Source organism: Larus michahellis, chromosome Z, assembly GCF_964199755.1.
Source record: "Larus michahellis chromosome Z, bLarMic1.1, whole genome shotgun sequence".
Classification (NCBI taxonomy): Eukaryota; Metazoa; Chordata; class Aves; order Charadriiformes; family Laridae; genus Larus; species Larus michahellis.
Window position 1 is genome coordinate 40,957,839 of NC_133930.1, and position 24,413 is coordinate 40,982,251.

Here is a 24,413-nt window from a genome sequence, read left to right on the forward strand (position 1 = left end):
AATTGGGACATTCAGTGCTGGAGAGCTGGGGAAAGGAATTCACCTTCTGTTTTTGTAGCCTAGTGCAAGACAATGGTTCTTTCCTATTTCCATTAGAACGACTGAAGAGTGAAGAATTAAAAAAGATCATCCACTAGGCTACTCAAGTCACAATAACATTTTCTGATGCTAAAATATACCAAGTAATTGAATTATGCCTCTGTTGCAGGTCGAGTAGCAAAATCAGTTTCACTTGCTTGACTGTGGAGGTAAGGTTCACCTTCCATGCCTTGCAGCATTACGCCGATCCCCTCCACTGCCATTTGGAGGTGTCCTTCGCTTTGAGCACTCTGCAGTAGTATGTATGACCCAACTCTTGAACCCCAGAGTAAGGGAAAAAATTCTTAACCTGCATTGCTTTGTAATTTTTGTGACAAACGTCTAAAGAAGTCTCTTAGAGATATGCTAACCAAGTATCTCATACCCAGTTTTTATTTTCCTGTTAAGCCTGAACAGGTGAACGCTCACCTAGATGGTTCAAAAATGGTTTCTCAGCTTACTTAGGCTTTTCTCCGCTTATAAAACCTGTTGTGCTCATTTACATTCTAACACCATCATCTAGGATGAGTTCTTTATTCATCTTCTAGAGCTACATCATGTTTTGCTCTTATGGTTTTAAATTGAGAATTAAATTTTGCTATCTTCAGTGGAGTTGCTTTTGTTTCATATTAGCAGAAATGAAATCAGCATGTATGAATGTGAATGTATATCAAAAGAGAATTCTTTAATCCATAACCACAGAAATCTCCCACTTGTGCCACCATTTCTATACTTTTCTACAAGAGATGCAATTTCTAGACCATATTAAATAATACTGAAAATCAATTAGGCTGTTTTTACAAATATTAGTCATAAATTCATTTGAACACTTCTGACATCTGGTAAAAAATCTGAATAATATTATTATCTATATAAGATGAGGAAAACTGTTTTCTTCTGTCTTAGTGCCACAATAGCCTGTTGCAATTCAAGAGGAATAGCTCCATCAGCTAAATTATAGCAGTATTATTGATTTATGTGTTATAAGATTATTAAGCAAGGGAAGCATCCAATTGGATTATGTTGACATCTGGCCTTTTGTCTCTCAATTACACTCCGTTTGCTTAACTTAGGTAAAGTCGGATAAAACACTGAAGTTCTAAAGTACTTGAAGAAGAACCTTAATAATGGCTTTTATAGGTCAGTCAATTTATTAAGCTAAAATAAACCAGGTCCTATCAGTAATTGTGAAGGTTCTCCTAAGACATGCTGAGAAAAGCAGCAATCAAGATATGCATGCAAAACTTTGTTCTGCCTTTCCAAAATCAGCATTTTAGAATAAACCAAATATTCTACAGCGTGTCATAACAAATTGATTAACCTCTGGTATACACTCACACTTGTGTGCACAGTTAACTGACAGCTGTTAAGAGACTCCAGATACTTCATCTTGAGATAAATGGAATTTTATTTTTAGGGAGAGAGTGATTCCTCTTTATAATAAATGTATAAAAGTGCAATATCTTAAATATTTACTGCATGCAAGTAATCTTTTTTTTTGTCAGCATCATATAAAGTAATCTTATGCAATAACTTATCTCTGCAAGAATACATTTGAACTTATTGTTGAATTAATGCATCTCTTGCGTGCCAGTCTGATCATTGCATTAACCACTTCATACAGGACCATAGGAAAAATAAAATTTTCAGTAACATCTTGGCAAACACAGTTCTCTGTTGACAATGTGAAAATGACATATTAAAATGGGTATACTGGCCCGGTTTGGCCCACATTAGCTTACTATATCCCTCAGTTGACTGTATTACAACTATAGTGTTAGTTTTCTTTTCTGAAATGCCTGTCCACGAGGCTAATTGGATCTGCCCCCAATTACAGGAACTTTCTGAAGCTATTCTTATTCACAATTTGTCTTTAATTCAGCCAGTATAATCAATTCTGTAATGATTACCAGAACTGAACTGGATACATCAAGCAACCTTCTCTTTATGGCAAACAGCGTAAAGGAAAGATACAGAAATGTAATAAGAAGATGGCAGGACGAACATGAAATAAGATTAAACAAAAAGTGTGGTCTTCTTCAGCTGTGTTACACGTCATCTAATTGTTCCATTTTAGCAGACCAATTTACATTTAATTCACAAGGATCAGAAAGTATTCCAGAGTGTACATACATAAAGCAGTACTGTAAAAATATTTTCTTTAGATGGCCGGAAGCAATTAATCCATGTGATAAGACGACTGCAGAGAAGGAAGGAAGGAGTGCCTTGGACAAGGACACACACAGCGTTTTAAATACCTTAAGATGGAAAACTTTGGGTTTTTTTAAGATCTTACTGGAAATGAACAAGAACTATTTTTTTTTCTTTTTCCTGTGAGATGAATCAAAGCCCAATTCTTATAATTCTCCATCTGTAACACCATGACTAGGGACACAAGTCACCATGACACCATGACTTGTCGGCTTCAGCCTGACTACAGTTGGGTTTAGTCCATGTATACAAAAACTTGTTATTATTAAAGGGGAGCAGAAAAGAATTTTCCTTGTCCTATCATTTTTTTTTTTGCAGGATAAAAACGCAATTGAGACCTTTCAAAGTGAAAAGAGCAGTACTTCCAAGCCAGAATAGCTAATAGCCCATGAAGTGCATAAAACAAAGGTTTTAGGTACTACACACTGTTCAGGACGAGGTTTTAAAGGGAGGGGAGCCTTACTCCCTTTTTTCCTAAGCCTTTTGGCCACACAGTTCTACCTCTTCCACTTAGTCAGCTTAGCACTTTTCTGAAGTGTTGACTAGCCAAATTGGCTGAACCCTCTGAAAATGAGCCTACTAAACAAACCAAGCAAGAAGAGCAAAAATGGTAGGTTTTTTGGGTTTTTGTTTGTTTTTTTTTTTTTTTTTTTTTAAATCCTGTTTATTGGCTGGCCATGGGGCAGGGCTGACATAAGGGAGAGGGAAAACCCCATGCAGCCGAGAGCCAGGAACTGAGGGGGTCTTGGAGGGTAGTTCCTTTTGGTAGCAACGAGCTATGAGAGGGGGTCAGCTGCCTTGATACCAGATACTGATACCAGATGCATTCCTGAGGAGCTGTCAACTGTATTTTGTGGCAGTCTACAAATACACTGGAACTCGAGGTGTTTGGGACAGTATCCTGCAAAGCGGTTGGCAATCAGGTGATATGATCATAGTATGTGATGTTTTATCACAACTGTGCACAATTTATCACACTTACAGTTTCTACATCTATTTCACATATCTAAATATCACCAGTTACACTTTATTTTTGTTGACATTATCTTCACTGAGACATAAAGATAAAATAAAACCCTCCTCTCTGACACCTCTCCCCTACATTCTGCAACATGAGAGAAAAATCAGGAGCCGTTCACTCAAGTCCTTGCTTAGGCAAACTGTTTGGAGTCCAAGAATCTTAAACTATTGTCATCATGTAATAAAAAGCAAACTCATTTTTGCAACTGGCCTGAAATTCTGTTTCTTCAGTAAAGAAGACTGACTGTTGATCACTGACTGTTGATCAGATATGAGCCACACTCCTGAAAAGCAACATGTAGGCATCTTTCCATTATTCCTATCATCACACAGGCGAACAAAAAGATGAAAGAAAACGGTCTGCTCTTGAGTACTGCTGCAATCAGCCAAAACGCTTAAGAAATTCACCTTGCTGTCTACAATTTCTGAAAGTTTTCTATTAGTGAGATATAGACTATTATTTCTTTTCTCCCATGCTTCCAAGTTTCCATTGTACATATAGAAGCCAAAGGAACCCTTTAATAATACTGTCAAATGGCTGTCTCCACTGTACCAAATCCTAAATGTTTTGAATGTTCTGGCTGTAATAAAAGATGTTCTGGAAATTTTAATATTTAGACAAAGACGACAGAGCACATATAGTTAAAAAGTAATAATGGAATAATATATCTATCCAACATGTATCATAATAAAAAGCATTTTGGGAGAACAGTTAAGCCCAAATATTATTTCAGAAAAGCTGTATTTCAAGGAATGAAGATACTGTAGTATGAAGTTATGGCCAAAAATATTGTATTTTTAACCAGCAACATTTTTGAGGGCCAGTAACTGTACAATATTATTTTTTTTCAAAAAAACCTATTTCTGTCCCTCAAACAACACACAATACATGCATTTAAATGACACTTTAAGAACAGCAAATATGATCTTTATTTTAAATACTGCAAGTTTAAAAATGTATCTGACACCACCCCCCTCCACCCCCCCCCCAAAAAAAAAAAATAAAATTGGTCAAATAAGGATTTCTTGCAGCATGGCAAATGAGGAATCCAGCAACAGACTTCAGCTTAGACTGTATTTTGAGAGGAAAAAACCAAACCAACAGATTTACAGTACGATTGATCTGGCTGACACTAAATTCTTCGAACCATCTTAAAAATCTCCCTCTACTCCTTTCCTCCCTGCAGCATGGCTACTGTGAAAAAGCTTGAGTGGAACTTACAGTGAAATCCCTTTAACTAGCTAAAGAGTGACCCTCAATGTATTGTTCACTACGTAGAAACGTTTCTGGTTTGACCGACAAAACTCAAAAAGGTTATGGGTAACCAAAAGCCAAAAAAGAGGAAATACCAGTAGCTCCTCTTCTCAAACTAAATGTATGGCTTTGTAAGATCTCTACTAAACTAACAAACTGGACTGGGACAGATGGATTTGGTTGTTTAATGTGTACTAAATTTTAGAATTTATGGTTTATGTCAGAAGAGGGACCATATTTACAAAAGTGTGAATTTCTAAAATACTGTAGTTAATTACCTACACCAAGACATTTTAATTTCCTAACTTACGATGGTCTCTCCAAAACATATTTACTTTACTGGTCTCATATCCAGAGGTAGGTCATTTGTAGGCCTTGTTAATACACTATGCACACTTCATTAGTTCACTAATGTAATAGTCTGCAGGATAACCATGCACAGAGCTCCAAGAACAGCAGCACGTATAATAAATCGGCTAAATTTTATTTTTTCATGTGGGTTAACATGTCTTTGTTTTCTCCTAATACTTCATTCTTTTGTGAAGAATGTGTAACAAGGAAAGGGTCATGAGGCTGAGTAATCTGAAAGTCTTCTGCACCTTACAACCAAAGGCTGGGAGTCTAGCAATGTCTTTATATGCAGCCCTTTTCCCCCCATTTAGAGTTTTTGCAAATCATGCAGTCAATTCTGACCAATATCCAGCATAAAAAGTCTCTTTTCCACTTTCGAGCTTAAAAAAGTGATTCACAATCATGTGGCAGTATGATTAAAAATTACAGTCCATACACCTTGACAATCAAAAGAGATTGAATTATAAAAAGTAAACTGCCCTTATAGCTGCATCATCCTATATATGTAAGGATAGTGCCAGTTAATTTGTGAAAAAGGCAAGTTTAAGGTTTCTGTAAAACATGTATTACAGCTTTCTTATGCTAGTGAACACCTAGAATACACAGGTTCCCAAGACGTTTGCCTTCCCTCCTCCCCATTTATGACATTCAAAGAAATCACATAATTTTGGCAAAGTTAAAAGGGTTTCTCTCTTGATGGTTCTGCCTTCAGATTCATGTTAGAGGCACAAACTTCTGGATTCAAGCACTATAAGGCATAGAAGAAACCACCAATGAAAACAACAGCAACACCACCACCACCACAATGGAATATACTGCAAGTGGGAACAGCTGTGTCATTTAAAAAGGAAATGTTTTTGTAAACTGTCACACTGCGATGCTGTGTTAGGTGATTCATGTAAAGCTTGCCTTGGCATGCCGAATATTTTTTTTTTCCCCCAGAACATGCTCAAATGATCTAAACATTGCCACAGGTTCAACTCACCTAAAATATACCAGAAGTAGCCTAGTGGCACACACTCTTTAAAACTTCTGCAATCACAATATAACTATAAAGCATGAGTAAACTTTTGTTTTGTTTTTCTACAAAACTCAGAAACACATTTCCTTCTCCCCCACCCAATATCCCATAAGAAAACAAAACAAATTAAAAAAACTAAAACAACCCAAACCTTTGTTAGACACCACTGCCTGATGTGTTTTTCTTTTTTTTTTTTCTTTTCTTTCTTTGCTACAGTTCCATTTATAGCACGAATCCAGAGTGGGCAATGTATTCCCAGGTTAAAAGAAGGGATATTATCAACAGTGGAACTGCGAAAACAGAAGCTCTGTTGCATTTAGCAAGATCAATTTTGTTATGCTGTATGCAAGAGTCACTGCTCTGATCCCCTATTCAGAATGTCAGTGTCACTTTTTATAACCTAGATCTACCTGCTTTAGCTTTATTAAATAAAATGCTTTAACACCTTAAAATCATTAATGATAGTGACTTTTTCGTTGTTGTTGTTATATCTAAGGTTTCTGCAGTTTCTGAAAGACTGTTTGATTGATCTGATGTTCCGTATTTTCTCATGGTATTTTTAGGGCAATAGCATATACTCATTAGTACGTACGTACAATGGTCTGAAATACCTCTAAATTTACTTTTCTAATAAAGCTGATTAGAAAAGTAAAAGTAACCTAACATGAATCTGCCAAATATAAATTAAATTTATATTTAAAAGCTTATGTTCCAATCCTAGATACAACTGCATAAGGTCTTCTAGTAAGACTGGTTTCTACACCTGTATAAAACCCTGACAAGATTTAAATGTTATTTTGAATGTGAATGGCCTCTGTCTGGGTGGCTCCAATTTAATTCTACTCAGAAATGTGCAAATGATTTTATACAGCACGATGCTAGTACCGCTCTGTACTATCATGATTTTGTTTCGTAAATAAAAAACAACAACAAATCCCTAGTCAGAAATAAACTGACAAAATTTACATTCTTCTCTCTTAAAAAAGTAAATAAAATAACATTATTTAAAATGTGAATTAGCTATAGGACATACAATACAATTACATAGATACATATCAATACAGCACATTCAATTTGCCAAAAATTAATGATTACAAAGCCAATATGGATGCTGCCATATATATATATAGATGTATGTACAATGATTATAGCATTCATAATTGCACTATACCTACAACCAGTTTTAAATTACAAGGTGTTTTAAGAGGGAGCAAAAAATAGCAACTGTTCTTATTATTGTTGTTTTGGAGTTGGGAGGGTTAAGGATGAAAAACGTCTCATTAGTATTTATTGTTAACTTTGGTAATCAACTAATAAGCCATTCTTTCTTCCACCTCCCATCCGCTGCTATGAGGCAGCAATTTCTGTGTTAAGTGCACTCTAGTGCTACTTGGCATTGCAGATAATCAATCCAATTACAGGTCAGAACTCTGAGTTTTCTATAGCTTGCTAGCAATCATGCACCTGGTCAAAAAACACCTTTCAACCTAAGCTGCAGAATAAAGGCTCATCAATGTGTGCTGCATTTTTGTTGTTAAAAAATTGCACATTTAAATTTCAAGAATGATTTTCTCACCGCTTCATTAACATCAATAAATCTTCTCTAAAGAACATTGAGAGAGGCTATTTTGCATGAAAGCCTATCAAATGTCTGTGAATCAGTTAGTTAACAAGCAACCTATCGAGAAAGGTTCCTGAACGTGATCTCTCATCAATAATTTCTTGTTATACAACTAAAGGTGCCTTGATATTATTACAGAAAACAATCTCATGCCATATCCGACACAGGAGAGATTTAAACTGTCTTTAAATTGGTAGACCACATGCATGTGCATGGTGCACCTTGTTCACTCACACTGTTGGTTTTGGCATTAGAAAATGGAACACTTTCTAAAAAAGGGAACATATGCGCTGAAACTGTGTTTGTTTACCATTTGGCAGGCGACTCAATCAGGTCAGTTCCCAACCCATCAGTTTGGCATTTCAATCAGTATCTTATGTTTCAAGAGCATTGGTTTTATAAAAAGCCAGATTTGGCAACGTTAATTTTATACAATAAAAATAATTTTTCTACTGTGGAAAAAGAACACTTAAAAAGCTCTAACTTAAGAAAAAAACCCCACATAACTGAAAAAACCCCCACTGTTTCAGGCTGTAGCCACTGGGGGAAATGTAGTGTCTATGACATTTCTATTTGGCATTTGTGAATAAAAGAAGAGAGAAAAAAATGGCACATGGCAATTAAAAAGAGATTCTAACACATTCCATGTACATCCCAGGCTGTGTCTTAATTATCTCATTACTGTCTTCTGTGCACCTTTCTGAGCTGTGAAAATATGGTTAAATTTAATATCCTTAGACAACTGTAATTCTGTTTTGCGATCTCAATATTCTAGTCACAAAAGTGAAGACAGAATGAAGACACTTATGTCAAGAATTTAAAAATCACAGTATCAATACTTTTGATCCATCAGAGAAAGTACATACTGTAAAATTAGAATGACTGATGACTTAAATTCTGATGACAGTATTTTCCTGACCAAATCACTCAACAGGAAATATTTCACCCAGGAATGCAACTGGGAAAAGAAGGCCATTGTACCTTGAAAAAGATAAGGGTGAAGGGGAAGGAGGGAGATAGAAAGGTTCAGGGAAAGAGGAAATCAGCTTGATTTTGCTTCAATAGCAAAAAAACTGCTATCTTTGTAAATGTACGACCGAGAATTTAAAACACATTGAGTCACAAGGTTTTGCCTAAAAAATGAGGAAATGTGCTGTGAATGTACTTCAGCATCTTTTGGTTTTCCTCCATATAGTTTAAATAAAATCATAATATTAACTACAAACTCTGTGGACATTCACAGAGTCCAGGCCGGCAATAAATTAGTATTATGCAAATTGTTTTCACAGATAATACAGTCCCTCTCGTATATCTTCAATCACGCAAAGATGGTTTTGGAGGGCACAGTTAGACCAGGTTGTACTCCTTCAGGTTTAACTGTAGGATCGTGTCCTTGACAGCAGCAAAGACGAAGCGGATATTCTCTGTGTCTGTAGCGCATGTGAAGTGGGAGTAGATAATTTTGTCACTGTCTGGATTCAGGTCTACGAACATCTTCAGGATGAACTCTCGTGCCGCTTGTGCATCCCGTTGTGGTCCTGATAATTAAGAAAAGAAAGTCAGTTTTCTTTGCTGATTCAATCAGAAGTTGATTCAATATTTGAACTTCTTTAACAGAAAACAGGAAAGGGTCCATCTGTGGTCCTCACATAAGAGAAGAAAGGGAACTTTTTACTAATGAATAGGCTCATATACTGTCTACTTTCTTGATGGTACGAATTATGAAAAATAAAGATGGAAGGAAATGTCAGAAGTTCATCAAGTCAGAGCTATCATGTCAAAGCTGCTCTTTTCCTGCCAACTGTCGTCTTTCTTCAGTAAGATAATGTTTAAAACAGGTGATTTATAACTGCACAGAATGAAAACTGAAAAATTAGCTACACTAATAAATCTTTAAAAATGTTAACAGAATTGGTGAGTGTTCCATTTACACCTACTATATTTAAATTATACTTAAGTCCTTTAGCACTGCAACATTTACTTGTATCATGAGGATTTTAATAGGTAGCATAATGAAATTATATCCTGAACAGGTCTGACACTGTCACCAATAGAACTTAATTTACTTCAGTGATAATAAAATACATATGCTCTCCAGCTGAAGCAGTTTCACTGCAAAAGGCTCATGTTCTAACATATCACTTATTATCTGAATTATGTATGATAATGGTCTTATCAGATCTAAATTAAGGCTGTAATCCTCAGAAGGACAGAGTCGATGTAACCAAACCACGTGTTCAGCTTTACAGAAGACAGAAGGTAAAGTAATGACTTCCAGCCTGGAATGACATTCACAGCCAAAGAGTAGTGTAGAAGCAAGAACATTAGCCACAAGATGTTGAATTCTGTTCCATTATTCCAGTGCTGTTTCTGAAGGCCATTATTCCCTTGCTTTCCTGTTTCTGGAACATGGGTTTCTACAGAACACCTGTGTTTTCGGTGCTGACTCCTCCTCCTCCTCCTCCTCCTATTCTCTTCATTAGTTCTGTTGGTACATGGCGATATGAATACCAGCATTCAGCTGTTAAAATGTAGCTCTGACCTTTAGTAGTTACTAAATCTGGGGTGTTTGGGTTATTAGCACATGCCCACATATTTTTCAACAATTGGCTAATAAACCTTATTTTTAATACTTCAATCTTTCAATTGTTAACATTTCTAATATGGATAACTGTACAACATTTAGGCATAGAATGCATGGAAGAGAAATCACATACTTTCTGGTGTGCTGCAAATCCATGTGGAGGGGGAGTAAGATTCTGCAATATATGGGTGTATGAACATACATGTACATATATGTACATACGTACACATATACAGATGACAAATTTCCTGAGATTTAGGGATGCAAACAGATCATAAGCTCTCTGAAGCAGGACAGAGGACTGTTGAACACTTCTACAGCTTCTAAAACATAACAGGTCACACAGACTCTACAGAAACAGCAGCAATACTAAGTCTCACACTGGCATGAATAAATTTGCAGTATCTGTGAAGAAAACTCTCAGACTTCAAAGACAATGATTTCCTCAAAACAAACCACTTAGTTTTAAACAACCTCCTAGAATTTTGTTAAAGTTTCATAGCAGCTAGACACAGCACTCTCTCCAAATCTACTGTGCTATTCAAAGCCTGTATCCAAATTTGCTTACCTAACCAGACCTCTACTGACTATCACGTAATTTAAATTTTCGTTTGACTAAAGTTCAAGCATGGAAAAGCGAGGTTATAAAGAAAGCTTATGACCTCAGAAATTTAGAATAAAATCAAATGAGTCCATTTTAAATTTAGACTGCAAAGTGCTTGCAATCTAAATAACATGGAGACTTGGAAAAGAACTGCCATATAAATCAGTAGGGTTTTTTTCCACTGCTCGCTAATCAGCAGTTTTTGAACTGTCTCTACATAATACATTCAAGATTTACACAAGAAGAACTACATCAGTATTTTTCTCTCTTTTTCCTCCCAACTATGGCCCCTTTTTGTCTTTGTCCTCTCTCCGTCTCTCAAGTCTTCATTCCAGTCTGTAAGTCAGTCTTCTAGTACTAGCCATGCAAAGATAGATAACTCATAGATAAATCACAGAATTGTCTAGGCTGGAAAGGACCTTTCAGATCATCAAGTCCAACCATCAAAATAACACTGATAAAATCACTAAACTTGTCGCCAAGCACCACACCTACCCGTCTTTTAAATCCCTCTGGGGATGGCGATTCCACCACTCCCCTGGGCAGCCTGTTCCAGTGTTTCATAACCCTTTCGTGCAATTCACTGAGCGTGTCTCAGTCCACCATCCAATGCTGTTAAAATACACTGTGCAGCTGAACTGCTTAGTTTAATTTAATCAGTTCAATTTGCCATACCGGCTAGCAGTTCTCTTCCCTATCCTACTTTCTCCTTTGTGCAGGAAAGCGGATGGGAGAAGTGATCCAGCTGAAAAATACCTAATTCTGATCCCTTCCTCAGATCTTCCCACCTCCTACATCCCCAGTGTGCTGGGACAGAAGAGGAGATCACATGGTGACCTCTGCACGCCACAGACCCCACCCTGCCACCAGAAGAGATCAAATCAAAGCATAACCTTGTCTGTGGAGTAAAGTCCAGCAAGATCTGCAGAATTAAGATACAAAGACTCTTGAAGACTTCCAGGTCTTGACTCCAACAGCCCTACCAGTCCATAACCTTTTTTTCCCCTCACTAATGGCAAATCACTGGAGAAACAGGGTTTCTTTGAGGTAAGTGGTTGAGTCTTGTCTGTTTTTTCTGGACAAGCATTTAGCACAGGCTTTACTGCCACTTCAGTGGTGATAACGGAGCAGACTGTAGAGTCTTCTCACCTTCAGGATGTCATCTAGGGAACTTGTCATACAAAGTACTCAAAAGAATGAGCATATTTCTATTCAATTGGCAGTTCTCTTCTGCATAGCGTTATGAAACTAAACTTACAGTGACTCATAAATAATATGGTCTGAACCTGCAGGCTATTCACTGTTTCCTTCCCCTTTAACAGGAAACAAAATGTACATTTTTCCTATTATTACTTTCCATATTTGAACATGAGAGATTTAATCTTTTATTCAGCTTTCAAATTGTATTCACTCCCTGGTGGAACAAAACAGATTTTCTTTATTTAAAAATAGGAGCATTTAGTTCTTTAGACCTCTTGTTATATGAGTTTGATTTTTCTCTGTTACCAAGGCCTCTACTCAGTTACCTCAAAATACTTAGTTTTTTACCTCAGGAGAACTTTCTAAAAGTACAATTTTAGTAGAAACAGCTGTACATTCCACATAATTTTTTTTTATTGACAAGCACATTAAGCTTCATGTAAATCATGTAAAATTAGAATAAATGAAAAAAAAAGGTACAGGTACAGTAAAAGGGTGGAAGGAGTGGTACTGGTTTCTGTGAGTGCCACAGAGAGCTTATGACACATCCCCTCAGATATTCAGCCTTACACAAAACCAAATCCCCAAAAAAAAAAGGTTTATGGGAGACAACATGTAAAAGTGAGGAATGCACTTTTATTTCTTTTTAGCTTTTATACTTCAGTTTAAACCTGCACTCCAACTTACGAAAAAGGACCATGTGGTACACTGCTAATATGACAATACTCATCTAAAACGCAATCATTTCCCATGAAAGGTTCTGCCATCCTACCCACAGTTAATTACAGTATAAAATAAAATCTATCAAAGGATCTATCTGGACATTATGGACAAGGCTATTACAATTTGTCATTACTGCAGTGTAAAGAGAGTATGAGCTCTGATGTCATTATACTTACCATCATACTCTGGAAAATAATCAACTAGATGGGAGTACATAATTTTCTCCTCTAAGAGATCTTTTTTATTTAAGAACAGAATGACCGAAGAGTTCTGGAACCATGGATATGTGATAATTGTCCTAAAGAGTGCTTTGCTTTCTTCCATTCGATTCTGGAATAAAAAAGCGGAATATTAGTGGCCATGAAAATAATTTAAAAATTTTTTTAAAAATAAATTAATGCAATTTCTCTTTATATTCTAAATGTATCCATTTCATGTTTTGCACCTTCCTACCAATATATAAGGTTCACGTTATTATATTACAAATAATAAATAGCAGGAAATCAAACATGCAGGCATTTTCCTTCTGCTCATTCAACTCCTCAAGCGTTAAATATTCTTTAAAACACAGAACATGAACATGAAAGCTGTGACAGGTACATTTGGAAAGCTTGAAATCACACAGTTATGACCAGCCAACAAACAGGTGGGTACTGAAATGCATATGATTCATGGTAGGTCAAATATACCACAACCAGACATACTAACTAGTTCAAGGTTTAAGAACATTATTTATTCTACAGACTTTTCCTGAAATTTAAATGCAGAATTAGATAATTCTTAGAAAGAGATCAATCAGCTTTAAAATCTGCAAGTAAACTTAGAATCTGAGAAGACTTTGTCAACACCAATGCCTTATGACCTAAAATCTTAAAAATCTGTAAACTGCTAAATTTGTTTCTAACATCACTGGATTAGCCTTTGCTTTAATTGCTTAACTGCTCCTGAAAACCACTTTGATTATAGCTGAAATGTAAATGAAGCCTACAGTTCTATTTGTAACGCTTTTCTGTCATTGATTTTACACAGTTCTGAAGAACTGTTAGGCTGGCATGATGTGGTTAATAGAGTCAGAACAAACTGAGTTCAAAACAAAGGAATGAACTTACTCTGTTTATGACTATTATTTAAAGATGCAGCCCCATGAAAAAACCTGTTTCACCACCAAACAGGGCTCCAGAAAAAAACAGCAAGGACGTGAATCCTGCAGATTCTGCTGTTGCTGAGCCATACAACAATCTGTCAGATAACTCAGATAGTTTTGCAATAAATGTATCTTTACTTGCATTGTTTTGCATTTTAAAGAGACCAACATAAACATGAATAGGAACTTTAAAACAACAAACAACAAAAAAAACACCCAAACAAACCACCAAAAATTTGATTTTGTAGAAGGTGATGGTTTGGTCTCTTATGTCACCACAGAATCTTCAAGCAATTTTTTTTTTTCCGTATAAATAACACAGAATTGCAAGACAAAATAAATAAATCAGTTCAGATAAATTCATGACCCTTCCTCCAGGAAAGCTTAAGAAAACTGTGTTTTGCAAACATTGTTATTAGACCCAGAGCACATTTTCATTTTCTGTTTGAAAGGCGTACCAAACAAGATGAAGCAGAAGAGGCATGCAGACTAAAGCTACACTGATATTATGCCTAAAACAATTTCTGGCATCCCATCAGCTAAAACATTAACTCTCCAAGTGCTGTGTATCATAAAAATACCAGGAGACATACACAATAAAGAACAAGATATTGTGTCCTCGGTGTAAGAAGAGTGTCTTGTAGTATATATTAATTATGAATTCTGTATAATATGAATTGCATTCACAGAGACACTTTTTTTCCTACTATAAATTTATAAATGCCTCTCAAGTCCTTTGGGACTTGATTTGAGGCATCTGACTTAAACCTCTCCTTGATGAGATATCTACGAAGGATTCCACTTAACAAACACATCAGAGATAGAGCAGATTTCCAGGATTTGAAAGATAGTTCAATTAATTCAAACCCAATCTGGGATGCCAAAAAAGGATACTACTAAGATCTGCTTCAGAAAAAATGTTATAGCAAAGGAAATAATTACAACCTTGAGAAATTTACAGAAGTGGTCAATATAGGCAGCCTAACACAAATGAAAGAAATGTTCAACTGCTTTAGAAAAATTACATAGTTCAGGATGTCAGTAACTGAAGTCAATGAAACGCTACCAGATTATCCCACCCTCATTCACTTCACTGTATTCATTAGTATAGTCAAATTTTCATTTCATACAGAAGCCACCTGCCTCCAAAGCCATCCAGTTAACTATATTTCCAGGAAGAGCCAGACCAAATCTGAATCTATTCTGGATTCTGGGAGAATCGGCTTTAAAGAGGCAACAGTAGTAGACTGTTGCCGTTGCTAATTTTGTATTAAATCATCCAGTCCTGAACAAAATGAACTGGAAGTCAGAGAATTATGGGAAATGATAAAAAATGAAAAAAAAAAACCCAAAAGATAAAAAACTGCCAGAGCCCCTGGAAGTAGAATTGTTTCTTACGGTATGAGGATCTTTCCCCATGAGGATATTGGGAAGGTACGACAGTAAAGTCTTGGGCACCAAATGGTAGCTCTGAGGAACAGTAACTATCTCAGTATAGGAACTATTTCAGAATGTACATCACTACAGAACAGCCCTTACCACATCTCCAACTGCAGAATGAAGCAAACAGCAGGGAGTAAGACATCAGGAAGACTGCAGACACATTTTCTATGGAGTTGGCAAAGCATGACAAGCTGCCCAAATCATTTAAGAAAAAGATCACTCTCCTTATGATCCATAATTGACAGGTCTATGAACTTCCATGATCCTTCCATGATACAAGGAAATGACCACACAATGCCACATTCTGCCCTTGCAACAGAAGCACGAAAAAAACTTTGGATATCACTGGTTATCTTCTCTGAACGTATGTCACATTGCAATTCTCCACAGACATATGTGCCTTCACAAAAGACGTGTAGTAAGATGGTACTGCTAGAACTTTAAAAGGTCAGACCAGTCAATTCCAGGGACTCCATACAGATTTCATATAATTTGTATATTTAACAAGTGTCTAGCAAAGCCTTGTAAAGCTATTAATCAAAAAAAATCCTATTCGATTCATTGCATGACATACATAGCATTATGTATATATTACTAAATGACTGCTATGATCAATGCTATTTCACTGGAAGCAAACCTTAATCTTAGATGTAATGATATCATGAAGGAATTGTCCATGGGCTTGCCTATTTTCTGTGCTTGTACCAGCTGGTCTAATAAAATTATTGTCTCTTTCTACAGATCTTGCTTATTTTAGCATTTGTATTGTCCACACGGATCCTCTGAACGGAAAATATCAGTTGTATCTGACAGCATCATAAATTACAGGGTTGTTATTGCAGTCATGTGTCACATTACCATCATAGTTTTGACATCTAAAGATCAAACCAAGGAAATCCAAAATCCATAATTTGATGCTAACTTGGGGCTTTGGGGTTTTTTTCAGTTCTTTTTTAACTTCATTACGCATAGACCTAGTAACAATATCATAGATGAAAACTCAAGGGGACTCAGAGGAGGGGGAAAAAACCTAGTTAATAGACATCCTAACTTGACAGTCAGGTTGGGGTATTTTTACTATTTTTTCTGCTTCTTAGTGCCACAAACTGCACTTGTAGTATGGAGAATACTACCAAAGTGTAAGAAAACAAAGCACTTAACAAGCCCTAAAGGGAAGACAGATACTGTGTATTGACCATATCTGTATCTTCTCTTGATGTGTAGCCATAACATAATAAAACCTAAAGGGTCTATCTTTTCTGATCGCTCCCTATAACTCCCACTTTCAGGTGAGTGGTTTTTCCATAACTGAGTCCTTCCTTAGCAACTAAATAGAAATGCTTACCAGTTGCCTGAATTATGCGAAATCTCAACACTTTTCCCCCTTACATATCCTTAAGAGGAAGACAGACAGGATCTCACTGAATACGTACTAAACTCAGAACTTTTTAAAAGTGTCACAAAAGCTGGCACTGTAAACTTGAAATTAGTATGTATGCAAAAGAAGCAGCCTGGGGCTTCTCCTTTTGAAATTATCCCACACATTGAGTCAAACCATTTGTTTTTCTTAGTTTTAACAGAGGAGTCAGAAAGTTTAAAAGGCTGCAGAAGCACAACAAAAGAAGCAGAGAGATGAAATGTTACAGCTTCAACACTAATGGAAAGTGATGAACTTCTAGGAAAACACTTCAATCTGTATTTTGAATTTAAGGACTGCTTTTGTTAAACTTGTCACTAAAGAACTCAGCATAATTATAATGAAGAGCAAGTGCAGTGAACGTATGTGGGGGTAGCTGATAAATATCCAACACAAGCTCTGAAGATGAACATTAAGAGAAGAATTTCTTATTATTTCTTATATAAATTCTTATTAACATGTAAAGAAGCTGGATTCAGCAAAGTACTTTAGCACAATTCTAACTATAAATATGCATGCACTTCTGCAAAGCTACTCCTTTGCTTATCATTAGGCTTATGTCAAGATCTTGCTATCAGATGCTCTGCTAGGAAAGGAGTAGTAAAGTACCACATACGCTCTTCTAAGTAGCTCTTCCTAAGAGGCAACTTCTACATTCTCTGCACTAAGACACCGGGACGCTTATATTTGGAGAAGAATTTTGCCTTAATTTCACCGGGAATGACTCATTATAGAATTAGAAACTGTAATTTTGTTTAGTTCCAACATCAGATTTTTCATATAACAATAATACTGCTCCTACCCAATACACATTCAGGGTCTGGCTGCTGGATGTCTTCTGAGTAAGGGCTAGGTCTACCAGTGGTAAAACCACTGCAACTGGATGACAGCAGTTACTACTGTAATGTAAGAGAACACAGAGAGCATGATTACGTACATACACATCAGGAGGGCTGCTGCTGCACTGCTGATACCATTAAGCACCACATAACACGAATGAGTAACAACTCTACCTTTTATTTGTTTAAATGTAAACAGCTGTAAGTGCTCACAGTGACTGTCACACATCTTCCACTGAAACAGCACTGAAACAGCAGCAGAGTATCGAGTCTGAAGTGTTGGCTGGAAGGTACCTCTAGAGTTCATCTAGTTTAGTCTTTCATTCAAGTAGGACTACTCACAACATGGGAACACGTCAATCATGGCTTTGTCTTGGGAAGTCTTGAAAGCCTGTACAGATGGAGATTACAATACCCCTCTGGTTTCCCTGATCCCACTGCTGAACACCCTGGGGAAAAATGTTTCCTAAGATGCAGCCTGAACTTCCCAACTCACAATTTGTTATATCGTCTACCTAGAAAAGTTCAGCTCCATGGCACACTTTCAACTCTTCAAATACTTGCTGGCAAGTATTAGTGTCCTCTTCACTAAAGTCCCTCACCCTGTCTTCATACGATATTGGCTCTGGGCCCTTCATGCCTTTCCCAACAGTTTATGTGGTCATGAAATTGCTTTTATAAACCCTTTGCAATTATTTCAGAGGGAAACTGAAGGGAATTGTATTAAGGATGGTGAACAGACACTGATACTTCATCACTCAGATGTGTACTCTAAATGTTTTGCAGGAATTGAAAGACGGCCTAGAGAATTTTAAGTAGGTTTTATCTGCTGGAGCAGATAAAGCAATATAGGTTCCTGGATTTACCATAACAGATTAAACATTCTAACATGGCTTCACTATTTAATTTTAGAATGAAAGTAACTACTCCAACAATACTGCTTATTATTCCCTAAAATTTCTCTTAAGCAGGTTTTATGTTGCTAATGATAGCTCATACCATTGCATGCTCACCATTTTCCTTTATTAAACATACATACAACATTACTGCCATAATATTTTTCATCAGTTTAATTCAAGAATATTTGACAAGATTAAACTGTTCAGCTACTTGCTGTTCTGAAAAACACTCGTCATTAACAGGATGCACTGTTTCTTATGTAAGAAACAGTTTCACCTTACAATATTTTTACTGGAAATAGGGATAGGATTACAAGGAGTATAGAAAAAAGCCAACATTGGGGATCTGACCTTCTGTCAGATGCAATGCGAAGGAAGCCTTGCCAAACCAAGCAAGACAGTGAGGCTCTTTGAAAAGAGGACAGGAACAGTGGGGAGCAGGCAACATTTAAGAGTTTGTTCAAGTTTGTTCAAGGACTCGATCTGATTTTATGAGCCAGCTCTACCTCCCCAAATTGCTTGCCGAAAAATCTTATTTCAGATTCAATGGAAAAGGCTGCTGAAAGAAACTTGTGAATAACTAATGTACAGAAATGTGCAGCTGGAGCTGGCTCAAGGCTTTCCCAGTAGCTGACAGCCACCCTCAGCAGTGATGCCAACCTCCACAGCAACTCCCCTCCGACAGCAGCAACAGCTCATCGTGGCCTCCCTGGTTTTGCAGGCAGCTGGCGCAAGGAAAATGAGCAGTGGGATCTTTGTTTTCACCACCCCCAAGATCTGCTGGCCCGGGCAATTTCCCTGCTTTGCTTATGTCTGCAGTCAGTCCCAAATTGCATAAAGACATATTGATATCCAGCCATTACTCCATTTTTCTCATTCTGATATACAGATGCCCGTGTAACATTCCCCCATCCTGCACACAGCCTGACACAGTCACCAGTCCAATGTAAAAATACCATTATGAAACACAGAATAAAAATACAGGTGATAAACTCCACAAGTGAAGAGAAAATTTGTTAACTATAAACAGATCCTACAATCTTGGAAAAGATTATTACAATTTCTTATCAAACACCAAGAAAAAAACCCACTGTACTTATTCACAGATCATGGGACTGTCCAGTTTTATGACTAGAAACATATTTTTATGAAACATAAATAAAAATAAAATGAAATTTCATTCTGCCATGAACCTCTTACTATATAAAAGCTTTTACACTGCAAAGATTTTGTATGATGGTTAAACACAAAACATGAATATAACTAGACATACAAGCCATGATTTCTCACATTTTTATCCAAATGCAAATTCTTACTCTTCCTCATCTTTTAATAGATTAAAAAATATTATATTCCCTTCCACTTTTTTTTTGAATTCTATATTTTCCGTTTTCATGTTAAAATTACTCTAGTTTGGACTTACATATTGAACGTCTTTTTGCCATTTGTTGCTCTGGAAAAATATACAATTACTCCTGCAATTACAGAAATAACTGAATTGGCAAAATTTATAAGCACTTGATTCTAAAAAGTCAAATCCTGAAAAATACCTGAAGAACGCTAAAATAGCATTTGAAAGCTGTATCAGCTGGTACCCAGTGAAGGGAAAGCAGCATTTCCCAGTTAACAAACATAGTGCTTTGAACAGAAAAGACCAAGTACCGTATTAATCTGAAACAATACAGAAGCGTAGCTTCTTTCACCCATTAACTTTCACCCATTACTGCCTTTATGATTGTCTAGAGTGGCATCTAGTGGGCATAGTGCAACTTACATATTGAATGAAAAATGTAGTAATTAATTTTTATCTTAAAAATTGTTAGTAATTTAAATAACATCTGTTAACAAAACTAGGATTTCACTAATTTTGAGGGACTGAATTTTGTTGAAATGATGAGAGAGAAGGCAGTGAGGAGGTACACAAGGTGCATTTTTCAGTCAACAAATTGCACTGCGTATATAACTACATTTATGCTGGTAACAGATATTTATTTGAGTGAATGGGCGTTCAGAAACGCTAACTGTAGAAGAGGAGGTACTGATGCAAGAAAGCTTCAGAAAAAAAAGCAGGGGTTAATATTTCCTAAGTTGTTCAGTACCACAGTAATGGACTCTATTATTTTACCTGACAAAACCTTGTGCATGTGAATGATTTTTGTGCAAAAGCCTATGCTAATTAGGAATGTCTCCATTTTCCAAGTAAGAGTTACAGCAATTATTTAAGTAGAAGCACTGCCTGGCTGCACAGAAAAACCTACAGTGTATTCCTTGGCTAGAAATTTAACAGAGCTGCTACATGAAAGTTGGGAAATAACAGAGGTAATCAGGAAGTAGGAGGTAAACGCAGAGCTGTCCACTATGTAAAAAAGTACATAAAGTATCAAAACTGGAAGCGCTTCAGATTTTTGCCATCAGTATGATATATAATCTTGCAGCTATACTGCTGTAACTAGCCATCTAGAAAAAACTGCAATGGTTGTACAAATATTTCGACGGATAACTCAAATGCAGTAAGAGACAACTTCAAACACAGAGCTCAGGAATAATTCCTTCATTTTCTTCACTGGTTTTGAATCTTTGTGCAAATTAGCCTGACAAAAAAAAGCTGCTGGTAAAGGACTGGGAAGACATCTCTGTAGATGAGAACTGTATTTTTAAACTCTCACCTCTCCAACAACTTAAATTTGCAACACTGCACTCGCAAGTATATGGCAATTCTACGTACCCAGTAGAGGGACAGATGAACCAAATCTGGAATCCATCGAATCAACGTGTTCAACAACCATCAAAGCACACAAACACTGTCCAAAAAAAAAAGTGCTCCAAAATGTGTTTAAAAGACCTGGGCCAAACATTGCTGTCAAATATTTTTTAAAATAAAATATGACTGTTAAATTAGTTTTGATGAAATAACATGAATGCCAGAATAATCATTTTTCATGAATACCTACATATTTTTGAGAAAAAAAATGGGTGAAAATATTTTAAAATTAAATTGTCATTTGGAAAAGGCCCTTTTCTGGACAGTTTTGACACTCATTATTGAAAAAAATAAGTGGTAGTCGTCTATGCCAGCAATTGCTGCCAATAGCAACATTTACGAGCCGCGTTTCTGGCAGCCTCTGCAGGCGGCTTCACAATCGCTCAACCTCCCATTTCCATTACAAACCACCCACTTTAACAAAAGAGAGAGGTTCTGGCTCTTCCTTATACAAATGCTTCCCGGTACTGATACTTTACATTTGAAAGGTTCTTTATCCACAAACTAAATAGAAAATACATATGCGTTATGTGTGAACAGGTATGAACAGATACAGTACATACAGCAACAATGTTTGGCACAGGTGGTTAATGTGTTATTTTCTGTAGTTTCCAAATAAACAATGAGTTCCAGAGATTTTATTTCCCATGGAAATAACATTATTAAATAATTATGAAGACCATTTGAGGATTTTAATTCTATCTGGGAGTTCATATTATCTCTGCCCTATGCTCAATTGTTCTGGATTGCTGAATGTTGATGGAAAAAACAGACAACTAAAGTATTGTATTTATTCACAATGCAGAAAAAGAGAAGTGCTCTGATCTCAACATTGTTTTCTTTCAGCCTTCATGCTAAGCCATGTAGGACTAGCCTGTGAATCAGGAACATAAAGTGCTGCAAGAGAAGTGGAAGCATGCCCAGATGTGAACAGCAAGATAGTTTAGATGAAAAAATGAAACACGTGCTTCAGATAATTGCCTCCATAAAGAGCGAAAGTATTCTGAACTCTGTGGCCTCTTGCCATTTCTTATTTTTGTCCAACATCAAAAGAAAGTGCAAATGGAACATTGTACCAATTTGTCACCCCTTAACAGATCCCACTGAAAACAATACAGAAGTTCCATCTAGGCTTTGGGTACTCATCCATTTTCCAGATGTATTTTGTCTGGATTCAAAGCATGAGCATGCATGCCTGCATCTACATACCTGTATACACACACAAATGAGTTCACAGTAAAAATACTTACTCTGGCTTTCATGTAATTATTTTCATGTAATTTTAATACATTAGACTTTAACTGGAATATTTTTTAACAAACCAAGCAATGTTGATGCTTTCTACTTGGAACAACCTAAGAACAATAAAATTTTCCGTCAATCAACAGAACTGACATCCTTGCCCAGTGCCTTTATTTACTAATTAAAGCACAGAAACATCAGAGAAAACCACCCTACAAAGTTCCTTCGGTTTCAATTTGCACTTGTATCTGAGGTACTGAAGCCCCGATTTTCTAAATATTCTGTTTTGCCTTCATCCAAGTGTTACTTTTGATAAAACTGCAAGACAGTTCTTCAACGCCAATTAAGTACTGTGAAGCTAACTACATTATTCAGATATCCGCCGTCAAAAAAGTAGGGTCCTTCAGGGTTTTAAAGAAGCTATGGCAAAACCTTATGGCATGACCACAAAGATGGTCCCCAAAAGAAACAAACAAACAAAATCTTTCACTTGTCAAACTATGATTTTTCTACTTAGAATCACAGAAGAATTTATGTTGGAAGACACCTGTGGAAGTCATCTGGTCCAACTCCTTGCCCCCAGCAGGACTACCTTTGTCATTAGATGAGGTTGCTCACGGCCGTGTCCAGTTGAGCTTTGAACATCTCTCTCCAGGATGGAGACCCTAACCCTCTAAGCTACCAATTCTACATCTCTCACTCATATGTAGCTATCATCTTTCAGCCCTCATGATGTATAAATAACAAGCTAAACATAGTTTTACTGAGGGTCACTGTATTTACAGACTATTAAGTCACTAGACAGTTTTAATAATCCCCTGGTGGTAATGTTTTGGATAAAGCATTTTTAAGAACAACTTTCTTCCCAGATTATTTAACTCCATGCTGCTTCCAAAGGGACTCCACCAGTCACATTTCCCATCTTCCTTCCATCTCTCCTGTTGCACTTGACTAAGTAACCCGTTGAATTCCTGCAAGGTTTGTGCAATGGCTTTCGGAAACATTACTTGAGCCTCTTCCAGATCTACTGGTTCTGTTCACATCTCAAAATAGTTTCCTACTGCTTGTGCCATGCAAACATCTTCTACTGGTAAACGAAACTGCTATTTCGCATTTCAGAAACCTAGAAGACTTGATGGGGGATCACAGCTGCACTTCGGTCCTAAGTAACAGCCACGGATTTAAAAAGTTCATAAACTCAAAACGCTGAATGCTGAATGAGAGAGCATCAAGTTATAGCAGCAGAATTCTCAACACTACAAGCAGCAGTCTTCACACAACTCTGGTTGCTACACCACTGTACGTGACACAGCAGCAATGGAGCAGGTTTAGGCAAATTTCTGGGGAACTCTCTCTGTTCAGAATGAGGAGAATGGTAACACATGCAAAAGTATTTATTCAAATGTTTCAAAAATGACTGATCAAGACTGGCACAAAAAAGATTCAATCTGGTTACCATATCAGCTTAGATGATGCAGGTCCTTAGAGCCGACAAACCATTTGGTCCCATTTGTAAGGAAGTAAAAGCCAGCGGACACAAGGCAAAAGCAAGAAGCCAGGAAAATTATCTTTATAGAATCATTTCTGTGGATGTCCGTGAGCAATATGGCATTTGTCAAGATCACAGATCCTAGACAACAGTTTAACATGTGTGAAAAGAGAACACACGGGAAGTAATGGCATGCATCTACGATTTCTGAAGCCAAGGAATCAATTTTGCTATTATTTTAAAACCTCAGAATTCTTAAGCTGTTCCAGCCTGCCTCATATATTAGAAACATTTTCAGCAAGGACTATAATCTGGGATCAAATCTGTAAGTACGTGAATTATAAGAAGGTGGTACTTTCTATAAAACTTTTAATGCAAATCGGATGACAACTCTGATGATTAAAGGGAAGGGAAGGAAATACTGGTTTAACAGAAATTCAGTTACAAATTATGTTAAAACTAATAATTTTGGCTGCAGCTACATCAAGTAATTTATTAAGACACAGTACAA

The 24,413-nt window shown here is 36.6% G+C and overlaps 1 protein-coding gene across 1 annotated transcript in view; it reads right to left on the reverse strand.

Annotated features, from left to right (window-relative positions):
• Nucleotides 1-1,468: 1,468 nt before the first annotated feature.
• LOC141735875 (guanine nucleotide-binding protein G(q) subunit alpha-like) overlaps nucleotides 1,469-24,413 on the reverse strand; it is a 137,262-nt gene continuing 114,317 nt past the window's right edge. Inside the window, exons 6-7 of the mRNA XM_074569280.1 lie at nucleotides 12,845-12,998; nucleotides 1,469-9,095 (exon numbers count right to left, since the gene is read on the reverse strand). Coding sequence (XP_074425381.1) covers nucleotides 8,905-9,095; nucleotides 12,845-12,998 — 345 coding nt within the window. The 3' untranslated portion in view covers nucleotides 1,469-8,904. The remainder of the gene's footprint in view (nucleotides 9,096-12,844; nucleotides 12,999-24,413) is intronic.